This window comes from Hordeum vulgare, chromosome 4H (genome assembly GCF_904849725.1).
Source record: "Hordeum vulgare subsp. vulgare chromosome 4H, MorexV3_pseudomolecules_assembly, whole genome shotgun sequence".
In the NCBI taxonomy this organism is placed as follows: domain Eukaryota; kingdom Viridiplantae; phylum Streptophyta; class Magnoliopsida; order Poales; family Poaceae; genus Hordeum; species Hordeum vulgare.
The window spans coordinates 538,884,418-538,912,287 of record NC_058521.1 but is presented as its reverse complement, the minus strand read 5'-3'; the positions used below and the strand labels follow the sequence as shown (position 1 = coordinate 538,912,287).

General features: G+C 44.6%; 2 protein-coding genes across 2 annotated transcripts; one reads left to right on the top strand and one right to left on the bottom strand.

Annotated features, from left to right (window-relative positions):
- Positions 1–11,800: 11,800 nt before the first annotated feature.
- LOC123449353 lies at positions 11,801–12,973 on the top strand. The gene is made up of 4 exons (XM_045126554.1): positions 11,801–12,073; positions 12,155–12,244; positions 12,369–12,465; positions 12,568–12,973. The coding sequence occupies exons 1-4, from the start codon at positions 11,929–11,931 to the stop codon at positions 12,701–12,703; spliced, it is 468 nt and encodes a 155-aa protein (XP_044982489.1). The 5' UTR covers positions 11,801–11,928; the 3' UTR covers positions 12,704–12,973.
- A 238-nt stretch (positions 12,974–13,211) lies between these two features.
- Positions 13,212–22,556, bottom strand: LOC123449352. Its single transcript, XM_045126553.1, has 9 exons — positions 22,199–22,556; positions 21,403–21,591; positions 20,666–20,758; positions 20,275–20,457; positions 20,102–20,204; positions 19,830–20,015; positions 16,649–19,056; positions 14,698–15,305; positions 13,212–13,928 (listed from the first exon to the last, which is right to left on the bottom strand). The coding sequence occupies exons 1-9, from the start codon at positions 22,397–22,399 to the stop codon at positions 13,925–13,927; spliced, it is 3,975 nt and encodes a 1,324-aa protein (XP_044982488.1). The 5' UTR covers positions 22,400–22,556; the 3' UTR covers positions 13,212–13,924.
- Positions 22,557–27,870: the final 5,314 nt, after the last annotated feature.

Here is a 27,870-nt window from a genome sequence, read left to right as displayed (position 1 = left end):
CCGGTGAACATCCGGAACCCATTCGTCATTCCCGGTACATTCCCGGTAGCTCCGAAAACCTTCCGGTAATCAAATGAGGTCATCTTATATACCAATCTTCGTTTCCGGACCATTCCGGAAACCCTCGTGACGTCCGTGATCTCATCCGGGACTCCGGACAACATTAGGTAACCAACCATATAACTCAAATACGCATAAAACAACGTCGAACCTTAAGTGTGCAGACCTTGTGGGTTCGAGAACTATGTAGACATGACCCGAGTGACTCCTCGGTCAATATCCAATAGCGGGACCTGGATGCCCATATTGGATCCCACATATTCTACGAAGATCTTATCGTTTGAACCTCAGTGCCAAGGATTCATATAATCCCGTATGTCATTCCCTTTGTCCTTCGGTATGTTACTTGCCCGAGATTCGATCGTCAGTATCCGTATACCTATTTCAATCTCGTTTACCGGCAAGTCTCTTTACTCATTCCGTAATACAAGATCCCGCAACTTACACTAAGTCACATTGCTTGCAAGGCTTGTGTGTGATGTTGTATTACCGAGTGGGCCCCGAGATACCTCTCCGTCACACGGAGTGACAAATCCCAGTCTCGATCCATACTAACTCAACGAACACCTTCGGAGATACCTGTAGAGCATCTTTATAGTCACCCAGTTATGTTGCGACGTTTGATACACACAAAGCATTCCTCCGATGTCAGTGAGTTATATGATCTCATGGTCATAGGAACAAATACTTGACACGCAGAAAACAGTAGCAACAAAATGACACGATCAACATGCTACGTCTATTAGTTTCGGTCTAGTTCATCACGTGATTCTCCTAATGATGTGATCCAGTTATCAAGCAACAACACCTTGTATATAATCAGAAGACCCTGACTATGTTTGATCAACTGGCTAGCCAACTAGAGGCTTGCTAGGGATAGTGTTTTGTCTATGTATCCACACATGTATATAAGTCTTCATTCAATACAATTATAGCATGGATAATAAACGATTATCTTGATACAGGAATTATAATAATAACTATATTTATTATTGCCTCTAGGGCATAATTCCAACAGTCTCCCACTTGCACTAGAGTCAATAATCTAGCCCTCACATCATCATGCGAATTACATTGTAATAAATCTAACACCCATACAGTTCTGGTGTTGATCATGCTTTGCTCGTGGAAGAGGTTTAGTCAGCGGGTCTGCTACATTCAGATCCGTGTGCACTTTGCATATATTTACGTCCTCCCCTTCGACATAGTCGCGGATGAGGTTGAAGCGTCGTTTGATGTGTCTGGTCTTCTTGTGAAACCGTGGTTCCTTTGCTAAGGCAATGGCACCCATGTTGTCACAGAACAAGGCTATTGGATTCAGTGTGCTTGGCACCACTCCAAGATCCGTCATGAACTGCTTCATCCAGACACCCTCCTTAGCCGCCTCCGAGGCATCCATGTACTCCGCTTCACATGTAGAATCAGCTACGACGCTTTGCTTGGAACTGCACCAGCTTACCGCACCCCCATTAAGAATAAATACGTATCTGGTCTGCGACTTAGAGTCGTCCGGATCTGTGTCAAAGCTTGCATCGACGTAACCCTTTACGGCGAGCTCTTCGTCACCTCCATACACGAGAAACATCTCCTTAGTCCTTTTCAGGTACTTCAGGATATTCTTGACCGCCGTCCAGTGATCTACTCCTGGATTACTCTGGAACCTGCCTGCCATACTTATGGCCAGGCTAACGTCCGGTCTAGTGCACAACATTGCATACATGATAGAACATATGGCTGAAGCATAGGGGACGGTGCTCATATGCTCTCTATCCTTATGAGTTGCTGGGCACTGAGTCTTACTCAATCTCGTACCTTGTAAAACCGGCAAGAACCCTTTCTTGGACTGTTCCATTTTGAACCTCTTCAAAACTTCATCAAGGTATGTGCTTTGTGAAAGTCCTATCAGGCATTTTGATCTATCCCTGTAGATCTTAATGCCTAGTATGTAAGCAGCTTCTCCTAGGTCCTTCATAGAGAAACTTTTATTCAAGTAATCCTTTATGCTCTCCAAAAACTCTACGTTGTTTCCAATCAGCAATATGTCATCCACATATAATATTAGAAACACCACAGAGCTCCCACTCACTTTCTTGTAAATACAAGATTCTCCAACCACTTGTATAAACCCAAATGCTTTGATCACCTCATCAAAGCGTTTGTTCCAACTCCGATATGCTTGCACGAGTCCATAAATGGATCGCTGGAGCTTGCACACCTTGTTAGCATTCTTAGGATCGACAAAACCTTCGGGTTGCATCATATACAACTCTTCCTTAAGGAAACCGTTAAGGAACGCCGTTTTGACATCCATCTGCCAGATTTCATAATCGAAAAATGCAACTATTGCTAACATGATTCTGACGGACTTAAGCATCGCTACGGGTGAGAATGTCTCATCGTAGTCAACTCCTTGAACTTGTGAAAAACCCTTTGCCACAAGTCGAGCTTTATAAACGGTCACATTGCCGTCAGCGTGTGTCTTCTTCTTAAAGATCCATTTCTTCTGAATGGCCTTGCGGCCCTCAGGTAGTACTTCCAAAGTCCACACTTTGTTTTCATACATGGATCCTATCTCGGACTTCATGGCCTCCAGCCATTTGTTGGAATATGGGCCCACCATTGCTTCTTCATAATTTGCAGGTTCATTGTTGTCTAACAACATGATTGACAAAACGGGATTACCGTACGACTCTAGAGCAGCACGTGGTCCCATCGACCTGCGTGGTTCGATAGGAACTTGAACCGGAGTTTCATGATCATCATCATTAACTTCCTCCTCAACCGGCGTCGCAACGACAGGGGTTTCCCCTTGCCCTGCGCCACCATCCAAAGGGATGAGAGGTTCGACAACCTCATCAAGTTCTATCTTCCTCCCACTCAATTCTCTCGAGAGAAACTCCTTCTCGAGAAAAGTTCCGTTTTTAGCAACAAACACTTTGCCCTCGGATTTGAGATAGAAGGTGTACCCAACTGTCTCTTTTGGGTAACCTATGAAGACGCACTTTTCCACTTTGGGTTCCAGCTTTTCAGGCTGAAGCTTTTTGACATGAGCATCACATCCCCAAACTTTAAGAAACGACAACTTTGGCCTTTTGCCATACCACAGTTCGTATGGTGTCGTCTCAAAGGATTTTGATGGTGCCCTATTTAAAGTGAATGCAGCTGTGTCTAATGCATAACCCCAAAGCGATAACGGCAAATCGGTAAGAGACATCATAGATCGCACCATCTCTATTAAAGTACGATTACGACGTTCGGACACACCATTACGCTGTGGTGTTCCAGGCGGTGTCAACTGTGAAACAATTCCACATTGTCTTAAGTGAGCACCAAACTCGAAACTCAGATATTCACCCCCACGATCAGACCGTAGGAACTTGATCTTCTTGTTACGATGATTTTCAACTTCACTCTGAAATTGCTTGAACTTTTCAAATGTTTCAGACTTGTGCTTCATTAAGTAGACATAACCATATCTACTCAAATCGTTAGTGAAGGTGAGAAAATAACGATATCCGCCGCGTGCCTCCACGCTCATCGGACCGCACACATCGGTATGTATGATTTCCAACAAGTCACTGGCACGCTCCATTGTTCCGGAGAACGGAGTCTTAGTCATCTTGCCCATGAGGCATTGTTCGCACGTGTCAAGTGAATCAAAGTCAAGTGACTCCAAAAGTCCATCGGATGGAGTTTCTTCATGCGCTTTACACCAATATGACCTAAGCGGCAGTGCCACAAAAACATGGCGCTATCATTGTTAACTCTAAATCTTTTGGTCTCAATGTTATGTATATGCGTATCGTTATCAAGATTCAATATGAACAATCCTCTCACATTCGGTGCATGACCATAAAAGATGTTACTCATAGAAATAGAACAACCATTATTCTCTGACTTAAAAGAGTAACCCTCTCGCAATAAACAAGATCCAGATATAATGTTCATGCTCAACGCAGGCACTAAATAACAATTATTCAAGTTCATAACTAATCCCGATGGTAACTGAAGTGAAACTGTGCCGACGGCGATTGCATCAACCTTGGAACCATTTCCTACGCGCATCGTCACTTCATCTTTCGCCAGCCTTCGCCTATTCCGCAGTTCCTGTTTCGAGTTGCAAATATGAGCAACAGAACCGGTATCGAATACCCAGGCACTACTACGAGAGCCGGTTAAGTACACATCAATAACATGTATATCAAATATACCTGATTTTTCTTTGGCCGCCTTCTTATCAGCCAGATACTTGGGCCAGTTACGCTTCCAGTGACCCATACCCTTGCAATAGTAGCACTCTGTTTCAGGCTTAGGTCCAGCTTTGGGTTTCTTCGTAGGATTGGCAACAGGCTTGCCGCTCTTCTTTGAATTACCCTTCTTGCCTTTGCCGTTTCTCTTGAAACTAGTGGTCTTATTCACCATCAACACTTGATGCTCTTTACGGAGTTCAGACTCTGCGACTTTCAGCATCGCAAACAACTCGCCGGGTGACTTGTTCATCCCTTGCATGTTGTAGTTCAACACAAAGCCCTTATAGCTTGGCGGCAGTGATTGGAGAATTGTGTCAGTGATAGCCTCTTGCGGGAGTTCAATCCCCAGCTCAGCTAGACGGTTTGAGTACCCAGACATTTTGAGCACATGTTCACTGACAGACGAATTCTCCTCCATCTTGCAAGCATAGAATTTATCGGAGGTCTCATACCTCTCGATCCGGGCGTTCTTCTGAAAGATAAACTTCAACTCCTGGAACATCTCATATGCTCCATGATTCTCAAAGCGACGTTGAAATCCCGGTTCTAAGCCATACAAGACTGCACATTGAACTACTGAGTAGTCCTCCTTACGTGTTAACCAAGCGTTCTTAACATCCTGGTCAGCCGTAGCGGGTGGTTCATCTCCTAGCGCAGCATTAAGGACATAATCCTTCTTCCCAGCTTGTAGGATCAACTTAAGATTACGAGCCCAGTCTACAAAGTTGCTTCCATCATCTTTCAACTTAGCTTTCTCTAGGAACGTATTAAAATTCAGGGTGACTGTCGCGTGAGCCATGATCTACAAAACAAATATATTCAAAGTGGACTTAGACTATGTTCAAGATAATTAGAGTTTAACTTAATCAAATTACTTGCTAAACTCCCACTCAAAAAGTACATCTCTCTAGTCATTTGAGTGGTTCATGACCCACTTACACTAGCTCAAGTCCGATCATCACGTGAGTTGAGTATAGTTTCAGTGGTAAGCATCCCTATGCTTATCATATCAACTATATGATTCATGATCGACCTTTCGGTCTCATGTGTTCCGAGGCCATGTCTGTACATGCTAGGCTCGTCAAGCTTAACCCGAGTGTTCCGCGTGCACAACTGTTTTGCACCCGTTGTATGTGAACGTTGAGTCTATCACACCCGATCATCACGTGGTGTCTCGAAACGACGAACTGTAGCAACGGTGCACAGTCGGGGAGAACACAATTTCGTCTTGAAATTTTAGTGAGAGATCACCTCATAATGCTACCGTCGTTCTAAGCAAAATAAGGTGCATAAAAGGATTAACATCACATGCAATTCATAAGTGACATGATATGGCCATCATCACGTGCTCCTTGATCTCCATCACCAAAGCACCGGCACGATCTTCTTGTCATCGGCGCCACACCATGATCTTCATCAACGAGTTGCCATCGGGGTTGTCATGCTACTCATGCTATTACTACTAAAGCTACATCCTAGCAAAATAGTAATCGCATCTGCAAGCACAAACGTTAGTTTAAAGACAACCCTATGGCTCATGCCGGTTGTCGTACCATCGACGTGCAAGTCGATATTATCTATTACAACATGATCATCTCATACATCCAATATATCACATCACATCGTTGGCCATATCACATCACAAGCATACCCTGCAAAAACAAGTTAGACGCCCTCTAATTTTGTTGTTGCATGTTTTACGTGGTGACCATGGGTATCTAGTAGGATCGCATCTTACTTACGCAAACACCACAACGGAGATATATGAATTGTTATTTAACCTTATACAAGGACCTCCTCGGTCAAATCCGATTCAACTAAAGTTGGAGAAACCGACACTTGCCAGTCATCTTTGAGCAAGGGGGTTACTCGTAGCGATGAAACCAGTCTCTCGTAAGCGTACGAGTAATGTCGGTCCAAGCCGCTTCAATCCAACAATACCGCGGAATCAAGAAAAGACTAAGGAGGGCAGCAAAACGCACATCACCGCCCACAAAAACTTTTGTGTTCTACTCGAGAAGACATCTACGCATGTACCTAGCTCATGATGCCACTGTTGGAGAACGTCGCATGGGAAACAAAAAATTTCCTACGCGCACGAAGACCTATCATGGTGATGTCCATCTACGAGAGGGGATTTCCGATCTACGTACCCTTGTAGATCACACACCAGAAGCGTTAGTGAACGCGGTTGATGTAGTGGAACGTCCTCATGTCCCTCGATCCGCCCCGCGAACCGTCCCACGAACCGTCCCGCGATCCGTCCCACGATCTAATGCCGAACGGACGGCACCTCCGCGTTCAGTACACGTACAGCTCGACGATGATCTCGGCCTTCTTGATCCAACAAGAGAGACGGAGAGGTAGAAGAGTTCTCCGGCAGCGTGACGGCGCTCCGGGGGTTGGTGATGATCTAATCTCGGCAGGGCTTCGCCCGAGCTCCGCAGAAACAAGATCTAGAGGTAAAACCGTGGAGTTATGTGGTCGGGCTGCCTTGGAAAAGTTGTCTCAAATCAGCTCTAATTGCTCCATATATATAGGAGGAGGGAGGGGAGGCTTGCCTTGAGGCTCAAGGAGCCCCAAGGGCTGCACCACCAAGGGAGGAGGAGTCCTCCTCCAATCCTAGTCCAACTAGGATTGGAAACTCGAGTCCTTCTCTCCTTTCCCACCTCCTTTTTTTTCTTTTCTCTTTGATTTTCTATCCTTGGCGCATAGGGCCCACTTGGGTTGTCCCACCAGCCCACTAAGGGCTGGTGCACCACCCCCAAGGCCTATGGGCTTCCCCGGGGTGGGTTGCCCCCCCCCCCCCCCGGTGAACATCCGGAACCCATTCGTCATTCCCGGTAACTCCGAAAACCTTCCGGTAATCAAATGAGGTCATCCTATATATCAATATTCGTTTCCGGACCATTCCGGAAACCCTCGTGACGTCTGTGATCTCATCCGGGACTCCGAACAACATTCGGTAACCAACCATATAACTCAAATACGCATAAAACAACGTCGAACCTTAAGTGTGCTGACCCTGCGGGTTCGAGAACTATGTAGACATGACCCGAGTGACTCCTCGGTCAATATCCAATAGCGGGACCTGGATGCCCATATTGGATCCCACATATTCTACGAATATCTTATCGTTTGAACCTCAGTGCCAAGGATTCATATAATCCCGTATGTCATTCCCTTTGTCCTTCGGTATGTTACTTGCCCGAGATTCGATCGTGAGTATCCGTATACCTATTTCAATCTCGTTTACCATCAAGTCTCTTTACTCGTTCCGTAATACAAGATCCCGCAACTTACACTAAGTCACATTGCTTGCAAGGCTTGTGTGTGATGTTGTATTACCGAGTGGGCCCCGAGATACCTCTCCGTCACACGGAGTGACAAATCCCAGTCTCGATCGATACTAACTCAACGAACACCTTCGGAGATACCTGTAGAGCATCTTTATAGTCACCCAGTTACGTTGTGACGTTTGATACACACAAAGCATTCCTTCGGTGTCAGTGAGTTATATGATCTCATGGTCATAGGAACAAATACTTGACACGCAGAAAACAGTAGCAACAAAATGACACGATCAACATGCTACGTCTATTAGTTTGGGTCTAGTCCATCACGTGATTCTCCTAATGACGTGATCCAGTTATCAAGCAACAACACCTTGTATATAATTAGAAGACCCTGACTATCTTTGATCAACTAGCTAGCCAACTAGAGGATTGCTAGGGACAGTGTTTTGTCTATGTATCCACACATGTATATAAGTCTTCATTCAATACAATTATAGCATGGATAATAAACGATTATCTTGATACAGGAATTATAATAATAACTATATTTATTATTGCCTCTAGGGCATAATTCCAACATGTTAGTGATTTTGAAATGGGGAATCTTGATATTTATAAACTAAACTTTGCCATCATTGTGTTAATTCCGAAATAAGTAGATGCTAAAGATATGAAGAAGTTCAGACCTATTAGTCTGGGGAACTGTGCAGTTAAGATCCTTACTAAGGCCATGACCACCAGACTATCCCCTATTGGGGATAGACTGATCTCCTCAAACCAAACTGCTTTTATTAAGGGTAGATTTATTCTGGAGAGTGTGCTGTTGGCCCATGAAGTTATCCATGAGATTAAGAGATCCAAAACTCAAGGGCTTGTGCTCAAACTAGATTATGAGAAAGCCTATGATAGGTTGAGTTGGGAATTTCTTTTTGACATGCTCAGATCTAGGGGTTTGGGACCAGGTGGATTTCTTGGATTAAGAGTGTAATTCTTAACAGTACATTCAGTGTCTGAATCAATGATATGACTCGGCCCTATTTTGTGGGTGTTAAGGGTCTCAAACAAGGGGATCCCATTTCTCCTCTTCTTTTCAACCTAGTTGCTGATGTGTTTTCCAAAATGTTGTCTAAAGTTGCTCAACGAAATTTTATTTTGGGGCTTCTGCCTCATGTGGTTAATGGAGGGATTGTCAGTTTACAGTATGCTGATGACACTCTCCTTTTTTTGGCTAACTCCAAAGACAAAGTCGGAAATTTCAAATGGATTATGTCTTGTTTTGAAAACCTGTCTGGGATGAAGATTAACTTTCATAAGAGTGACCTTCTTACCATTAATATTGAGGAAGAGGTTGCTAAATCTTTTGCCTAGATTTTTAGTTGCAAGATTGGTTCTTTTCCCATCAAATACTTGGGGGTCCCCTTCATTTTGATAAATTGCGTAGAGAGGATCTGCAACCTATCATTGATAGGATTATTAGTTGTATTTCTGGTTGGCTGGGTCAGCATCTATCTTACAGAGGTAAATTAATACTGCTTTGCGCTTGTATAGTCAGTATCCCTTCCTACCTTATGGCTGTGATTAGGTACCCTAAATGGGCGATAGATGCTATTAATTCCCAGGTGGACCATTTCTTCTGGGGGAATGTAGGTGACCAACACAAATATAATTTGGCTAATTGGGGCCTGATCACCAGGAAGAAGGCTTTTGGGGGCATGGGTGTTCCCAACTTAGAATTTAATATGGCCCTCCTAGCTTCCTAGGGGAGAAGGTTGTCTGATCCACAACCTAAAGATTGGAAAGAAGTTATTTCCTTCAAGTATAACATTGTTTCCCCCAATATCTTTTGGGCTAAAACTGACAATGGCTTCTCCTTTTGGAAGAGTGTAACTTGGGCATTAAATGCCTCAAGAAATTTTTATAAACGGGATGTTGGTAATGGGAGAGCATCAAATTTTGGCATGACATATGTTTTGGGGATTCTTCCCTCAAAGTTCAGTTTTGGGATCTGTTTTCCATTTGTAACCAGTCTGAATGCACCATCTCACAAGTATGGCATGGTGTTAATCTCAAACTTTCTTTTAGGAGATGTGTTTGACTATAAGGGGTTAATTAGATGGAATCAGCTTCTTGAGATTGTTCAAGCTGTCCACTTAACACAGGCTCCAGATACCCCAATCTGGATGTTAGAAAAAAATGGGGTATACTCGGTTAAATCATTTTATCATACTATCAATTTTGGGGGAGTGGTTTCTACCATTGGGGAAAAATTGTGGAAAATTCTTTGCCCTCAAAAGATTCATGTGTTTCTCTGGTTGTGTGTGTATAACAAGGTCCTGACGAGGGACAATTTAGCGAAGCGTAGGACTGTCAGTGATCCTACTTGTCTGTTCTGTAAAGAAATGGAATCGATGCAACATCTATTCTTTGATTGTGTGGTGGCTAGATGTCTTTGGAAACTTTTCTCTATTTCATTTCCAGATTATGATATTTCCTGTTTTAAAGACGTTTGTGTCTTATGGCAACTACATAAGAAAATGCCTGTGCAAAATATGATTGTTGCGGCTTCCTTGTGGAGCATGTGGAGACTGAGAAATGACTTTTGTTTCCAGGGTCGTTCTTGGAGAAGTCTAGCATGCGTCCTTGTGAAACTTCGAGCTTTTCTTCGATAATGGGATGTGCTCTGCCACGCCACACAGGAGGAGCTCCTTCGTCAGTTCGCCGCTAAGCTGGACAAGTTCAAGGGAGAATTGTTGCGCATCGCTTGGTTGTAGGACTAGTCCTGGAACTACGATATATTTGCGTCTGTAATATACTGTGCTAGCTGCTGTAGCTGAATATTTTCCTGCTTTCGATGGTTAGTCGTCTGGTAGTTTGCGAGGTTGAGATGTTCTGGCTGAATGTTTGGGCTGTAAAAACTATCTGGTTCGATGCTTCAATAAAATAGAGCAGGGGGAACCCCTTTTATTCAATATATATATTATTGCCTCTAGGACATATTTCCAACACATACTCCATATTCATCCTTCGATAGATACAACGCCTATTCATACACACCTCTAGACTTATTGCCACTGATAACCACGACAGTTACCAAACAGTGGAGAAAAGAATACATAGAAAAGTATGTTGAGTTTGATACATTTGCATGTGTTGCATTTGGTTGCGATGGCGTCGCGGAAAAAAATTCATTAGTGTTTTGTGTGTACTTGAGGAGCAATGGTCGATTTGAGTGTTTCTCTAAAGCCAAGTTTTGAGGTGCCTTTAACATTGTGCAAGCTAGTCACCGCAAAATAAAAGAGAATGGAAAATAACTCCTGTGGGCAGAAAAAAGAAGGCCTAAGAGACCCTCCTGGTCCAACCTTAAACACTCTAAGATCTTTTATCAAACGGCGTTTCTGATGAACTTGACTGAAAGCGCTTTAAGCTTCTTGCAAACTAGTTTCTAAGAGCATCTTCAACCACGACTTGTAAATTCAAATCCTTAAACGCCCGTGGACGCGCCGGTCAATGACCGGACGTGTCCCCTTTTTTATCTCCGCGCAGCCACATACCTCAATTTCTTCCCCATATGTCCGGTCACTTGCATGTGGTTAGTGGAGAGGAAGAGAGAAAAAGAAAAGAATGAATAAAGAAAAGAAAAGGTGTTCGGAGATGGGATCGCATCCTATGTGGTGAACTGACCGGGAACGCGTTTGCGAGCTTTCATATCCTCTACATATTTGATATGGATATCAGGGTTCGCGGACAATCCGGACATATAGGGACGATATGATGGGTTCGATTGGATCACTTTTTTATCTTTCTCTCTTCTGTCCGTTCACTGATCAGGTGCGTCCGCGGACGTACGAGGGATCATTTGAAGGGTTCCATTGTGGATCTTTTAAATGCAAGCCATGCAACCAAACAACTCAGTACTTAGCCCGTGAGAGGTTGGTTGGGCTTTGATGCAGCCTACCAAACGCGCCCGCATATTTCTAAACATGTGGGAAAAAAATGAAATATTTCGTTTTGTTTTCTATATATCTACCAACTTCCATGCAATCCCACCAAGTTTTCTACGCGAACCAAACAAACCCCAAACGCCGCTGCAAGACTGGCATACACTTACACTGAAGAAAAAGATCCCAAGGGCAACCTCCGAGATGACCCCCATCGTTAGTGGCTGACAAGAGAACAGGTAGTGAGAGTGGCGCCCGCCCCTCCCCAATCCCCCCACCCGCAACCTCACTCGACCAGGCCAGAGTAGCTAAACGGCTCATCCATCCATCCATTCGGTCTCTCGCCTACGTTCTAGCGAGGCAGCCAGGCCAAAGCAAAGCACCATGCTCGGCCTCCGCGTCCTCTGCAGCGCGCCACCGGCACCGCCGGCGAGGGGCCGCTGCAGCACGCCGGAGAAGAGCGGCCGGGCGTTCCTGCTGGGCGTCCCCGCCGCCGTCTCCCTCTCGCTCGTCCTCTGGTCCACTCCAGGTAGGGTGCAAATCCTTCACGCAGAGTCACGTACGTACGGCAATGGCCAACACCCGTTGAAATTGGTCCGCGAACTTGCAGTGAGCGCCGGCATCCTGTCAGGGTCCACCGGGCTGGAGTCCATCCCAGCACCCCCGTTGCCCCGGCTCGAGTTCTTGGACAAATGGAATGGTTGGTTCAGCTAGCTACTTGCTCTACACTATCTCATCTCAGACAGTAGTACCGTATATCCAATTTGGTTTTGCTGTGTATGCTTATTTATGTCTCCTTGACCTGCACTGAATGAACTCTCAAGCGGAGAACCAGAGGAAGTACGCGGAGAACGACTCGAGGTTCAAGTCCTCCAAGGTGCTCAGGGAGCTGCTCCAGAAGTCCAAGCAAAACAAAGAGAAGTACGTGCGCGTTTGCGCTGAAAATAAGCTCTCTAGGTAGCTGCTTCCGTGCCATCTTCTTGTGACAAATCCCTTGGGGCAAACAATGTTACTCCTTTCCAGGAACGAGAGGGAGATCCAGGACAAGTACTGCCTGCGGGGCGCCGAGTGGGGCGTCGGCGACTGCTCCACGGTGGGGATGACGGACCAGGAGAAGGAGGACTTCATCACGGAGCTCAAGAAAAGGGTTGGAGAATGAGCACACGCATCACGGAGCTCTCCGTTGCTCGCCAGGAACACAGAGAGTTGTGGCACTGCATATAACTGCTTCTTGCCACAGCGGCAGGATCTAGTGGCAGCATAGTCGCTAGAGAGTGAGAGATTGGACTTGAGGGGGGAAAGGAACACTAGACAGATACACAGTTTAGTTCAGAATTGCAGATGGTTTAAAAAGGTGAATGGGAGTAATGGCTTCTTATACTGTCAGTACTACTACATGCGAAATTTGAATTTTTTGTTACATCTTGAACCGCAACTGCCTGTTGCTGTTAGTCTTACCATCAACGAACCAGAAGGAAGAGTAACTGGTATGGCGCACTTCCGATGGATATGAAACTGAATCGACAGCACCTAACTGGTAAAACATCAGATTGCTCAACACAAGAGAACGTCAGATTGCTCAACACAAGGGATGGGCATATACAACCGGACAGAAATCAAACCGCACCTGAATAAAACCATCAGAGAGCACGTCTGAGAAAAGAAGCTGATCAAAACGAAGCGATCGATTGATCTTTTCATTAGCCATAGAGTAATTCAGATAATCATATTCCTCGAAGCTAGAAACTCAACTTCAAGATTCTTAAACCCTAATACATCTAACGTGAAAAGTTTTCCATATGTGAAAACATGATTACATGATCTTGCTTCTGCCCAGTGACATGAGTTCACTATTAGCTTTCGGCTCTGGATAGGTGCCCAGGCAGTACTAGTAGAATCTGATGATAATCCCCACTTTTGTCTCTGATATCGAGATGACAATACGAGGGCTGGCATTCTGGCTTAACCCTTCCTTGATCATATCCTTTGGGTCGACAAGAGGATATATTCTCGTCTTCCCGGTTCCATGGTTTATTCAGAAGGTGATTCTGCTTTAGTCTCAGAAAAGCCCAGTAAAGCATGTTGGAAGGACTGGTGCGTCTTTCCATGGAACTAAATATTCCCGAGGCATCTCAAAGTATCATCAGCTACTTGCCAGTAAAATGACCTGCTGCTGACTGATGTCTCTTTGGACAAACTAAATATTGGTGAGGTATCCGGCCACCAGCTGCTTACCAGCTAAAGGCACATGTGCACTCCAGACACCAGATGGTCCAACAATATGCAGTCGCGTACGACATAATCACAGGCACCAGAGCTAAATATAACTGAAGGGTGAGCATCGGTTCAGTATCAGAGCCAAGCTATCGTATCCTTCCAGCTACCTTCAAAAGAAAACATAAGGATCAGGGTGGTGACAACAGATGCTGCAAAATACTGACAGTGGTAACAATCAAGACAGCATTCCACAGAAGCAAACTGAATAATTTATGAAATTATTACGTAATTTGATCCAACTGTAATTCATTTAATGACACAATGTTTGAAGAATAGAACCAAATAACTACCATGTAAAATAATCATCAGAATACTGCTTGTACGAAACATAGAACTGATATCGATTATCTTCTCTTTCGGTAGTAACAAAAATGTTTAGCCAACAATAATTGAATAGCACTTCAACACAAAATAGATATCCAAAGATATATGACGTGTTTGCCGCGAGATAACTTCCACTTCATTCTTTATTCCATGTTTTGATCAACATAATTACTGATGTGCCAAAGTTAAAGCTTTCACAGCTCCATCACATTCAGCATAATGCAGAAAGCATAGTAAAAATGTCAGCTCGACAAGTCATATCCTCAAGGGTAACAGAAAAAGATAGCTACGCCGAAGAATGAAAGTTAAGTAGCTAAAACTCCACTGCATCCCAAAACATATCACTCGTTCGGTATTTATTTATTTATTTTGTCAATTACTCAATTTTAGCTAGAATGACAGTAGCAATTGTTATCACACTACCTCTGATGATGCACATGGAAACACATACCAGTTTCTTTTCGCAAATAAAAGTTAACGAGACACTTATTTTGGACGGAGGGAGTAATACAGAAATGATATGCAAGAAAAGAGACAAGCGAGGGATATTACCTGCGAGGTTGAGGTGAGGATGGTTGATCAGGAGATGAATGAGAGGAATTAACCCTAAAGGCAGTATGTCTTTGCCCATAAAAGCCATTGGCCATTACTTGGCGAGTGGGCTGTGGTAGATCACCATCATCTGCCATAGAGATTGGCCCCAGTGAACCAAATTCAAGCGGTTCAGAGGAAGAACCATGATTTGCAGCTGGTTCGTATGGGTAAACCATAAGATACGGTGAATCTGAAGCACCAACGCCATTTGGCACTGCATATGGTGATGAGTAAACCCCATGTGCCATATTCCCTGGTCTGCGAGTAGAGTTTGTGGATCCATGAGATTGACCCTGTCCAAGGTATTGAGCACCTGCCTCATGCCTGTGTGAGTCATTTCTATAGGATCTCCGCTGCCTGTCAAACTGACCTTCATCTGTTGTCTGCCTATCAGACCTCATGCCATACCTCTCTGATTGGCTACGTCCATAGTTGCGGCCTGTATTTCGTTGTCTTGAGTTTGCCCAACTTCCTTCTTTATCACTATTGTCACCCTTGTCACTATTATAACCTCCTCTGTAGTATCTTGAACTCGAGGGACGCTCTCGGTCCCTAAATGGAACCTTCTGAGAAAATGCAACAAACAGAATTGACAGCTTAGTATTCCCAGTTAAAATACTATTATGTTCGTAAAGCAACTATCATGTTCATAAAGAATCGCCTGATAAACTATATTGCCCTTCAGGCACAACTGCACAAGTGGTGGAGGGGGATAGAGCTATACATCACCCAGAATATCTTATATCCATGATATAAGCTCTTGAGTTTCCCATGCAGCAACGGATGACCAGTCACACTCCAGTTAGCTGAGACTCCATCAGCCAATGAACCATAATGCCAACACCATGTGCACTACACTTAGGGATACTGAAATTGTTCCTACTTCCACTTTTCAAAGAAAATTCCTACTTTCACTTAGCGATGAGTGATGACTAAAATCCACACCTTCGTAGCGATATTTACAGGATATTATAACCACATTAAGTACAAAGATCTTAGTACAACAGAACCAGATCGATGGCAACATTTGAGTTGATGGATTGCAAGGAAAGTTTCAAGAAGATGGTTCCAGTTACTACTTACTAGTTACTACTAATACTTCTTGACTAGGCTTTACCAGTTACTACTAAGCATCATGGAACCAGACACTTGGTAACGGTACTCTCTGTCTGTTTCTGGGGTGCAAACTGTATTCATGACAAGCTGAAGAACATTTTCTCTTGAATATTACAGGTAAACACATTTGTGCTATTAGAGTTGCCGTTTTTATAACTGTACCTATGAAACAAATTCAACAACAACAACAAAGCCTTTAGTCCCAAACAAGTTGGGGTAGGCTAGAGGTGAAACCCATAGGATCTCGCGACCAACTCATGGTTCTGGCACATGGATAGCAAGCTTCCACGCACACCTATGAAACAAATTCATCCATAAAAAATATCAACGTTACAATCTCACATTAGGGTCATCTGTTTCTGTCTGACAATAACAACATGCCCCTCTTTCCACTAGATCGTTTGAGTAATATGGCATGCAGCTGGCTACGAACTTAAAACCTACTCCCTCTGTTCCTAAATATAAGTCTTTTAAGAGATTCCACTACGGACTACATACAGAGCAAAATAAGTGAATTCACACTCTAAAGTATGTCTATATACATCTGTATGCAGTCCGTAACGAAATCTCTAAAGACTTATATTAGGAACAGAGGGAATATGACATATGTTTCACAAGCTGGGACAAATGATACTGTATTACATTTCAGAAAGATGATGCTGATGAAACTACACTGCTAAAGCCGGTAAATTTACAAAAGCTTGTTTTTCTATATTATTTTTTGAGATACCAAGAATAAGCATGTTATGTTTACAATAAGGTAAGACAAATGAACGATTTATTAGGAGCTTACAGGATTTGGCAAGTAGGTTCCTGTTCCACCACGGTATCTGGGTGCATGCTCTCCATAGTGCGGAGGAACAGCAGTAACTCTTTCCGAAGCTGGCTGTAGAGGCATCATAGGAAAGGCTCTTTGGCCAGGACCCACCATCTGTGTCCAGTTAACATTTGGTGAAGGTGGTCTTCCAGGCCCATCCCATGGAACATGCCCCTGCATGTACCCTGGAGGCACTGCAAAAGGGTATAATACAGGACCCATGGGGCGTGCATCTTGGCAGAATCGTCCATATTGTAAATTCTGCCAATGGCTGGCAATATCACTGTTCAAAATGTCAGGTTTGTGATCATAGGATGGATTAGCTACAGTACTGGATGATGTCGTTGAGGTAGCACTGTTATCAGGTTGGTGAACATCATTGAGTGAACCAAAATTTTGAACAGCAACATTGACAGGGAACTGATCAATTCCGTCATTTCCCTCGAACTGTGGAACAGATCCATCACTATTGCCAGGCACATATGGGAGCACAACAAAAGGAACCGGTGGACCTGTTGGGACAAAAGTCAGTCCAGAGTTATCAGCTTGCCTCTGCTGAGAGGAACCAATAAGAAAAGGTGCAAACATGGGATTAGGCATCCATGATGCGCTAAAATCATTCCGTACTTGACTAGTTCTTGATGGATCTGACGAGACAGATCCTGTTACTATGTCAGAAGCTTCATGTCTAATAACTGGCAGTACAACACCATTCCTGGCGCCTTCATCTGCTTCTGTCAGCATATGGTCACTGGTATTTCCTGTCTGCCAACCAGTCTTACTTATGCTCAGTGTGGTTGTGGCAGGGGCTGGAAAGGAAGGCTTTTTTTCCCATTTGTCCCTCGAAGCTCGTGATGTCTTTGCAGCTCTTTCATCCCATGAACTCTCTGACAGAGCTTTGCTTTTGGAAGAACTGGGTTGTGAAGTAGTTCTCAAATTTCCACTGCCCATGGGGGCATTTCTCCTTACTTCTCTATTTGTTTGATTTTGAAACATGTTGGTATAGTTTTCCTCTACTACTCCGCTATCCTCAACCGTATATTGCATCTGCCTGTCCAAGGGGGGGCCAGATACACCATTAGGTGAAGAGGAACGGTTGTTGTCATCAAAATGATGCACATGTGAATCCCTTCCTTCATGGTTGAAATTTCTAGACAACCGAAAACCATACTCATACTGAGCGTTGCCAGGATCAAGATTCGAATCTGATGTGGTACTTTTTTCACTCTCGTTACCATCCTCTGTGTTTGGTGCAAACGAAGGGTTGTAAGTATAATGGGCCATAGGTGGTGGAACAAATCCTTGGAGAAACTGCATGTTGTGCAACCACTGGCTCCCAATTAAGCTAGTTGGTGGAATACCGGCAAAAGGTTTTTGAGGAAAAGCTGTTGGAGGCAGTAAGGGCAAAGATGCTACAGACATATGAGAAGGTAATTGCATTGGCAATGGAGCCTGTCCATTGAAACCATGCAACTTTGCTGATGCCATTAGATTAACTAGAGCATGTTCCTCATGCTGCATCTCTGATGCCTCAGATACAGAAGGAAGTTCTTCGTTAATTACAAAACCATTGTCTTCATGATAGCTGCTGGAAACACTATTTGATTCAGAAGCTGCTTTTGCACTAGGGTGAGATGAACTGTTCATGGAAGACATTGACTCATCCTGTGAAGATTTAGTGCTGTGGTTGCTAGGCACTTCTGGAACTAAGTTATTCCTTCTGTTATTGTAATCATTGTTCACAGGCTTCTCCATTTCTACCACTCTAGTTCGCCTTCCACGAGAATATCCTTCAATAGAAGGATCTGTCAGTTCAGGGCTAGACTGGGTTCTTGCAAACGGAGACATGTTTTGCCCATTTCGGCCATTAACAAACAGAGCATTTGGCATTCTCCCATCCCTTTCACTTGGCATTGATCCACCAGACTTGTTCCTTTCAAGCTGTTCAGAGACCTTGGTGTTGGGTTGTGTCGCATTAACTTTTTGGTGTTGTGCATGAGAAACAGCAGGATGAACTGCCTTTGGTGAATTCCGAGAGCGTAGATCACTTCTCTGAGGTTGTTGAGAAATAGGTTCAGCATAGCTGTGAGAACCTTCAATGAGACTGCCCTGATTAACTCGAACTTTAGGTTTTTCCATCTTTTTCTTGGGCATTGTTGCATTTTCGTGGCTGTTTGATGCTTCAGCAGGGACAATCTTCAGAGCATGTTTAGGAAACAGATTTGGTGTAGGCGCGTCGGGACGATTCCCACTCCCATGTCTTGTCAATGTATTTGTAAAGAACTGATTTACTTCAGCAATTAGATTTTCATTTGGACATTCAAGTAACTTTGCCAGCCTTTTTGCCCCAAAAGAAAAGGCACTGCGTATTCTAAAGTAGTTGCCTGCAAAAGTAACAGGAACTTATCTATCAGCAAAGCCAAAATACAATATAAAACTCGCTGTATTCAAGAGGATGATCAATCACAGCAGCAAAATCACTACAAAGACAATATATGTAAGTTTGTACAAACAGACAATGTATATTATGGTTTTAAATTGCTACAGATATCACCTCTTAATCAACCATGTACTGGCTTGGCCAAAATGGGAAACCGAACTCCTGTACCTAGAGGAAGAACCATTTACAGCACGTGCACAGATGGATAATTCATTGTAACTACTTATTACTTGCCTAGATACATCAGTAAAATGGTGAGCTTCCACCAGTTGAAAAGTTACGAGCATGTTATTTGTAGATACTCTGTCCATTTCATTTTTACTCCGCATATTAGGCTTGTCTGAAATCAAAGTCTCCAAAGTTTGACCAAGTTTACACATACATTTATTAACATTCGCAATACAGAATGTGTATCATTAGATCATGTAATATATTTTCATATTATATTTATTTGGTATAGCAGACGTTGATATTTTTTAATATAAATTTGGTCAAACTTTAAAAAGTTTGACTTTTGACAAATCTAATATGCGGAGTAAAAAAAACAGAGGGATTAACAATTATGCATAATATTTACCAAATAATTCATTTTATTATTAAAGTATTAGTGAATAGAATCAGAGCCTATTGATAGCAGCAATAGGAAAAAACACCAAGTATGAACTCTGTTCAATTCATCTGCTTCAATTAGAATCTTTTAGATAGTTTGATAGTCACCTTTACTGACACTTCTTCCAAGGTTGTTATTTGCTCGTAAGGGATCAATAACATTGAAGTGCTTTGAAACAAATGGTTGACCCTGGTTCTCCTGGGTGCGAGGCATAACTCCATACAGATGATTGCATCTATCCAAGAAGGCCTTGGTCAGCAGCAATTCACTAGTGTCCATCCGCGGGGGTTCCGCTGCATGAAATAACAAAAAAGTTAAAACTACCATGTTACAATTAACTATGAAACAGCAGTAAAGTAAGTGACATATATCAGATTACCAGTCATATCTGGAAGTGAACTTATAGGAACTGGCCCCCACAAACTCAAACAAAATTTCTCCCAGTCGAAGTTGCTAAAGAATTCTAAGAAACGGTATAACACCTGCAAATGCAAAAGTAACGGATGAGCACTGTTCTCATGCAAGGATAGTAAAATGCAAGAGACAAATCACCTCAAGTGGTCCAGTAAAACAGTTGTTGAACACGTGAAATATGTACAGAACAAGGGTCTCCAATGCATAAGTAGATATAAGACCATGGTGAGCTCCAAGAATACGACTCTCGTAGAAACACCACGCCTTCACCAATATGATACTCCGCTTGAATAAATGGTTTTGATTGATCAGGTTGTCAACCTAATAAAATGAAAATCCATTAGAAGTGTATAGGCAGGAAAGTCTAGTTTTAATCCTTGAATCTATATGCAATAAGCAAAACCATATAGTCAGCATTGTACATCAGTAGATTTGATAGTGTTAGCTAGTGCTATACAGAAAAAAATGATTCCAGCAGGTCATTTGCACATAGTATACACATTCATTTGATTTGAACAAGAGAACACACCTGTTCAAGGAAACAAAGTGTACACAATCCACCAACTTGGTTAAATGAGATATCAACAACAATGTTGTCCACGAGACACTTGATAAGCTTTACCTGTACATGATTCACGAAATACATTAGGATGATAAAAAATGGATGGAGACAGCATAATACAGGTAATGAATCATAATTCATAAAACAAAGTAACTTAAACATAGGATATGTTTCCCCATTCTGAGAACTAATAGGTTAGCGCATCTTAAAGACAGCATAATACAGGTAATGAAAGCTAGAAGTACTTTTCCATTACACAATATGTTGCACCGGCACATAATAATAATAGGTTAGTGCATCTTAAGGTAGCGAGTAGCCCAATCTTCCACCTTGGTTTTAGTGGGGCAAAATAGGTTAGCACATCTTACTGTAGTGAGTAGCCAGATTTCCATCACAAATCTTGCAAAGAGACTGTACGGGTGCCAGAGTATTCTAACGCAAACACAATGTCCACAGACATCTGTGAATCGCAAGAGTTTCCAGGGAAGAAAAGCTATCACTTCCGATGAGTTGTGTACTTGTATTTGTTCTGTTCTACATGTGGCACAAATCAAAATACAGCAATGGTGTTCCAGCACTAATTCAACATGCACATGCATGCTGGCAAACTTATTAATTCAACACTGCTATAGGTATATAGTTACCACAAGAAATTAACTGCAAAATAATATCATATCATGTTTCACTTATCAGAGAGAGACTACCTCCGCCTGAATGTACTGAACTTCTTTTACACAAAATTCAGCATTTTCACTTTTCTCTTCACGCTCCAAAGCATCCCTAACTAGATTTGCCCAGGTATCCTTTAATTCTTCACTATTACTGAAAGCGGTGACATCAATGTCACCATCCGGTAAGTAAGTCTTGAGAGGGACTGATCCAAAAGTAAAAACCTGAAAGAGTGAGGAGATCAATTATATTTCAAGCACATATAATCACCAGAAACAATATATTTGAGGTACGCAGAACAAAAAGGCAAGACCAAGAAAGTGGCAACATGTTAGTGCAAAAAAAACCTTGAATGCAAGAAAGGCAAACAATGAAACAAGTAAGGGACTAGTTCAACACTGACATCTACCAATGTACCTAGACAAATGCTCATTCCATAAGGTACACCAGTAAGTAGGATTGAATCAGAGATACAGAACGGGATTATTCAAAATCTTCCTGACTAATAGATGCTGGTTTTGCATATCATATCATAGTAAAGGTGGATGTTGTAGTTCCATAAGCCATTTGTGGTGTGAGTGATTAGTATAACCAGCTGTGCTGCTCAGGCAGAGAACTTATGGGGAGAGAGGGAAGTGTATGGTCAACTGGACTCTTTGTCCTGTCAAATACAACAGCAGCGACCTAATTCGGCTAGCTGCCTAACAACCTGACTAACTCCGTGCCCGCGGATGCACTGCAGAAGACCAAGGAGAAGTGGCAGGCACTGCAAGCCACTAATCTCTGTCACTTGTGGAAGCAATCGATCCAGTTGTGGCGTCGCTGGTATACCTGGCAGGAGAGGCAGTTCATGATGAGTCGCTGCACGTAGTTGTAGACAGCATGCCTCCGGCCCTCGGAGTATGCGTTGGGCTGGATGCGCGCGATCAGCTCGGCGGTCCGGGACTCGGCGACGGCCCAGCGGTCGGGGTCGAGCCGCCGCGTCACCCCCGCCGACGCATTGGGCAGGAGCCCGTTGGGCACCATGGCCATGCGCGCGCCAACCAATGCGGCGAGCCGATACCCTAGCTCCCGGCGCGGCGGCGGCTGACCGGGGGACCCGCCGGGGGGGAGCGGCGGGCCGGAGCAGCCCGCTTCAGCACGAATCGAGCCGAATCGGCGGGGACGCGGGAGGCGGAAGGGGGGCAAACCCTAGGCGGGCGACGGATCGGTCCGGCCGCTCGGCGCGCGGGGCGGGGCGGCGGCGGCGGCTGGGTTGGGAGGGGGGGGGGGGGGGGGGGGTCGCAGCGATGGGGAGTGGCCGGCGTGGGGGAGGGGAATGGAAGGAGGCGGGCGGGGGGTTGGGGCGTGAGGGGATGTGCCTGCCGTGCGGGTCGGTGTTGGTCTGGTCTCGCTCTCGCGTGGCGTGGCCGTGCGCTGCTTGCAGCTTGTTGGACTAGAGTGTGTGGGTGGGGTGGGGGAAGTGGGGCGTTCCAGGGTTCCCGCAAGCAGCAGCCGCCGTGCTATTATGCTCCTCTCCTCGCCTCCCTTGTGCACAGCACAACTTTTCTTTGACCACTCTTCTTGAGGAAAAAAACTTTTCTTGACCATAGTTTTTTTTTCAAATAAGAAGATAAAATGTATCAGAGGTAGAGTACTAAACACGTACCGTGCATATTTGGAGGGAGGTGGCACATATTTACTACTCTATTACACTAGCTCGTTGATCAACAATGGTTAAGGTTTTCTAGCCATAGGCACAAGTTGTCATTTGATAACGGGATCACATCATTAAGAGAATGATGTGATGGAAAAGACCCAACTGTAAGCATAGCATTTTATCGTATGATTAAGTTTATTGATATTGCTTTTCGCATGTCAAGTATCTGTTCCTAAGACCATGATATCAAGCAACCCCGTGACACTGGAGGAATACGTTGTGTGTATCAAATGTCACGACGTAATTGGGTGATTATAAAGATGTTCTATAGGTATCTTCGAGGGTGTCTATTGGGTTGGCATGGATGGAGACTCGGATTAGTCACTCCGTATAACAGAAAGGTATCTCTGAGCCCACTCGGTAATACAACATCACAATAAGCTTGCAAGCAATGTGACTAAGGAGTTAGTCATGGGATCTTGTATTTAGAACAAGTAAAGAGACTTGCCGGTAACGAGGTTGAACTAGGTATGGAGATACCGACGATCGAATCTCGGGCAAGTAACATAACGCTGAACAAAGGGAACTGCATACATGATTGATTGAATCCTTGCCATTGTGGTTCGACCGATAAAGATCTTCGTAGAATATGTAGGAACCAATATGGGCATCCGGGTCCCGCTATTGGTTATTGACCGTAGAGGTGTCTCAATCATGTTTACATAATTCTCGAACCCGCAGGGTCCGCACGCTTAATGTTTGATGATGTTATAGTATTGTTGAGTTATATATGTTGGTGACCGAAGGTTGTTAGGAGTCCCGGATGAGTTCGGGGACTTGTAGGGAATATGAAGGAGTTGTTAGAATTGTACTGGGGGTCCACCGGGAGGGTCCACCTGCCACGGAGGGCCCCATGGGCTGTGAGAGGAGGCGCACCAACCCTTGGTGAGCTCCCCCCCCCCCTACGACCCCTACGGGCAAGGGCTAGGGTTGGCCCAAGGGTGGCCGCCGCCCCCTTCCTTGGGGGCCAAGGCAACTGTTGGAAATATGCCCTAGAGGCAATAATAAATTAGTTATTATTATATTTCTTTGTTCATGATAATCGTTTATTATCCATGCTATAATTGTATTGATTGGAAACACAGTGCATGTGTGGATACATAGACAAAACACTGTCCCTAGTAAGCCTCTAGTTGACTAGCTCGTTGATCAAAGATGGTTAAGGTTTCCTGACCATAGGCAGTGTTGTCACTTGATAACGGGATCACATCATTAGGAGAATCATGTGATGGACTAGACCCAAACTAATAGACGTAGCATGTTGATCGTGTCATTTTGTTGCTACTGTTTTCTGCGTGTCAAGTATTTGTTCCTATGACCATGAGATCATATAACTCACTGACACCGGAGGAATGCTTTGTGTGTATCAAACGTCGCAACGTAACTTGGTGACTATAAAGATGCTCTACAGGTATCTCCGAAGGTGTTCGTTGAGTTAGTATGGATCGATACTGGGATTTGTCACTCCGTGTGACGGAGAGGTATCTCGGGGCCCACTCGATAATACAACATCACACACAAGCCTTGCAAGCAATGTGACTTAGTGTAAGTCACGGGATCTTGTATTACGGAACGAGTAAAGAGACTTGCCGGTAAACGAGATTGAAATAGGTATGCGGATACTGACGATCGAATCTCGGGCAAGTAACATACCGAAGGACAAAGGGAATGACATACGGGATTATATGAATCCTTGACACTGAGGTTCAACCGATAAGATCTTCGGAATATATGTAGGATCCAATATGGGCATCCAGGTCCCGCTATTGGATATTGACCGAGGAGTCACTCGGGTCATGTCTACATAGTTCTCGAACCCGCAGGGTCTGCACACTTAAGGTTCAACGTGCTTTTATGCATATTTGAGTTATATGGTTGGTTACCGAATGTTGTTCGGAGTCCCAGATGAGATCCAGGACATCACGAGGAGCTCCGGAATGGTTTGGAGGTAAAGATTGATATATAGGAAGTCCTGTTTTGGTCACCGAAAAAGTTTCGGGCTCATCGGTAGTGTACCGGGAGTGCCGGGAGGGGTGCCGGGGACCATTGGGAGGGGTGTCACGCCCCAAGGGGTCTCATGGGCTATGGGAAGAGATAAACCAGCCCCTAGTGGGCTGGAATAAGTTCCCACTAAGTGTTGGGAACATCGCATGGGAAACAAAAATTTTCCTACGCGCACGAAGACCTATCATGGTGATGTCCATCTACGAGAGGGGATGAGTGATCTACGTACCCTTGTAGATCGTACAGCAGAAGCGTTAGTGAACGCGGTTGATGTAGTGGAACGTCCTCACGTCCCTCGATCTGCCCCGCGAACAATCCCGCGATCAGTCCCACGATCTAGTACCGAACGGACGGCACCTCCGCGTTCAGCACACGTACAGCTCGACGATGATCTCGGCCTTCTTGATCCAGCAAGAGAGACGGAGAGGTAGAAGAGTTCTCCGGCAGCGTGACGACGCTCCGGAGGTTGGTGATGACCTTGTCTCAGCAGGGCTCCGCCCGAGCTCCGCAGAAACGCGATTTAGAGGAAAAACTGTGGAGGTATGTGGTCGGGCTGCCGTGGGAAAGTCGTCTCAAATCAGCCCTAAAACCTCTGTATATATAGGTGGGAGGGAGGGGACCCAAGGGGGTCGGCCGAGTCCAAGGGGGGAGGACTCCCCCCCAAACCGAGTTGGACTTGGTTTGGTGGGAGGGAGTCCCCCTTCCTTCCCACCTCCTCCCTTTTTTTTCTTTTCTCTCTTGATTTTTTCTCCTTGGCGCATAGAGCCCTTTTGGGCTTTCCCACCAGCCCACTAAGGGCTGGTGTGCCACCCTCAAGGCCTATGGGCTTCGCCGGGGTGGGTTGCCCCCCCCCCCCCCGGTGAACTCCCGGAACCCATTCGTCATTCCCGGTACATTCCCGGTAACTCCGAAAACCTTCCGGTAATCAAATGAGGTCATCCTATATATCAATCTTCATTTCCGGACCATTCCGGAAACCCTCGTGACATCCGTGATCTCATCGGGGACTCCGAACAACATTCGGTAACCAACCATATAACTCTAATACGCATAAAACAACGTCGAACCTTAAGTGTGCAGACCCTGCGGGTTCGAGAACTATGTAGACATGACCCGAGAGACTACTCGGTCAATATCCAATAGCGGGACCTGGATGCCCATATTGGATCCTACATATTCTACGAAGATCTTTATCGTTTGAACCTCAGTGCCAAGGATTCATATAATCCCGTATGTCATTCCCTTTGTCCTTCGGTATGTTACTTGCCCGAGATTCGATCGTCAGTATCCGTATACCTATTTCAATCTCGTTTACCGGCAAGTCTCTTTACTCGTTCCGTAATACAAGATCCCGCAACTTACACTAAGTTACATTGCTTGCAAGGCTTGTGTGTGATGTTGTATTACCGAGTGGGCCCCGAGATACCTCTCCGTTCACACGGAGTGACAAATCCCAGTCTTGATCCATACTAACTCAACTAACACCTTCGGAGATACCTGTAGAGCATCTTTATAGTCACCCAGTTACGTTGCGACGTTTGATACACACAAAGCATTCCTCCGGTGTCAGTGAGTTATATGATCTCATGGTCATAGGAATAAATACTTGACACGCAGAAAACAGTAGCAACAAAATGACACGATCAACATGCTACGTCTATTAGTTTGGGTCTAGTCCATCACGTGATTCTCCTAATGACGTGATCCAGTTATCAAGCAACAACACCTTGTTCATAATCAGAAGACACTGACTATCTATGATCAACTGGCTAGCCAACTAGAGGCTTGCTAGGGACGGTGTTTTGTCTATGTATCCACACATGTAAATGAGTCTTCATTCAATACAATTATAGCATGGATAATAAACGGTTATCTTGATACAGGAATTATAATAATAACTATATTTATTATTGCCTCTAGGGCATAATTCCAACACTAAGGCCCATAAGGTTTGAGAAGGAAAAAACACAAGGTGGAAAGAGTTTCCAAGTGGGAAGGTGGAATCCTACTCCAAGTAGGATTGGAGTAGGACTCCTCCACCTCCAATTTCAGCCAAACCTTGAGGGTTTGAGGCTGCCTCTTCCCTCCCCCTCCCTCCTATATATACTGAGGTATTAGGGCTGATTTGAGACAACTTTTGCCACGGCAGCCCGACCACATACCTCCACGGTTTTCCTCTAGATCGCGTTTCTACGGAGCTCGGGCAGAGCCCTGCTGAGATTAGATCACCACCAACCTCCGGAGCGCCGTCACGCTGCCGGAGAACTCATCTACCTCTCCGTCTCTCTTGCTGGATCAAGAAGGCCGAGATCATCGTCGAGCTGTACATGTGCTGAACACGGAGGTGCCGTCCGTTCGGCACTAGATCGGAGCGGATCGTGGGACGGATCGCGCGACGGTTCGTGGGACGGTTCGCGGGGCGGATCGAGGGACGTGAGGACGTTCCACTACATCAACCACGTTCACTAACGCTTCTGTTGTGCGATCTACGAGGGTATGTAGATGGGAAATCCCCTCTCGTAGATGGACATCACCATGATAGGTCTTTGTGCGCGTAGGAAATTTTTTGTTTCCCATGCGACGTTCCCCAATAGAAGCCCCCTTGGCTGTCGCCCACACCCTAGGGGAAACCCTAGGGCCAGCCTCCTCCACCCCTCTCTCTATCTCTCTAGTAGTTATTCTCCTCCATCGCATTGTGGCAGCGCTTGGCGAAACCCTGTTGAGATTGCACCACCACCGTCACCACATCATCGTGTTGTCGGATAACTCAGCTACTGCTTCACCTAAGCTCACTGGATCG

Excerpts from the sequence above, each read along its gene's own strand:
- LOC123449353 (XM_045126554.1), top strand. The coding sequence starts at position 11,929 with ATGCTCGGCCTCCGCGTCCTCTGCAGCGCGCCACCGGCACCGCCGGCG. Across the intron at positions 12,074-12,154 it reads CGTCCTCTGGTCCACTCCAG|TGAGCGCCGGCATCCTGTCA; the intron begins GTAGGGTGCAAA and ends GCGAACTTGCAG. Across the intron at positions 12,245-12,368 it reads GTTCTTGGACAAATGGAATG|CGGAGAACCAGAGGAAGTAC; the intron begins GTTGGTTCAGCT and ends TGAACTCTCAAG.
- LOC123449352 (XM_045126553.1), bottom strand. The coding sequence starts at position 22,399 with ATGGCCATGGTGCCCAACGGGCTCCTGCCCAATGCGTCGGCGGGGGTG. Across the intron at positions 20,759-21,402 it reads TTCAGTACATTCAGGCGGAG|GTAAAGCTTATCAAGTGTCT; the intron begins GTAGTCTCTCTC and ends AATCATGTACAG. Across the intron at positions 20,458-20,665 it reads CACTTTGTTTCCTTGAACAG|GTTGACAACCTGATCAATCA; the intron begins GTGTGTTCTCTT and ends TCATTTTATTAG.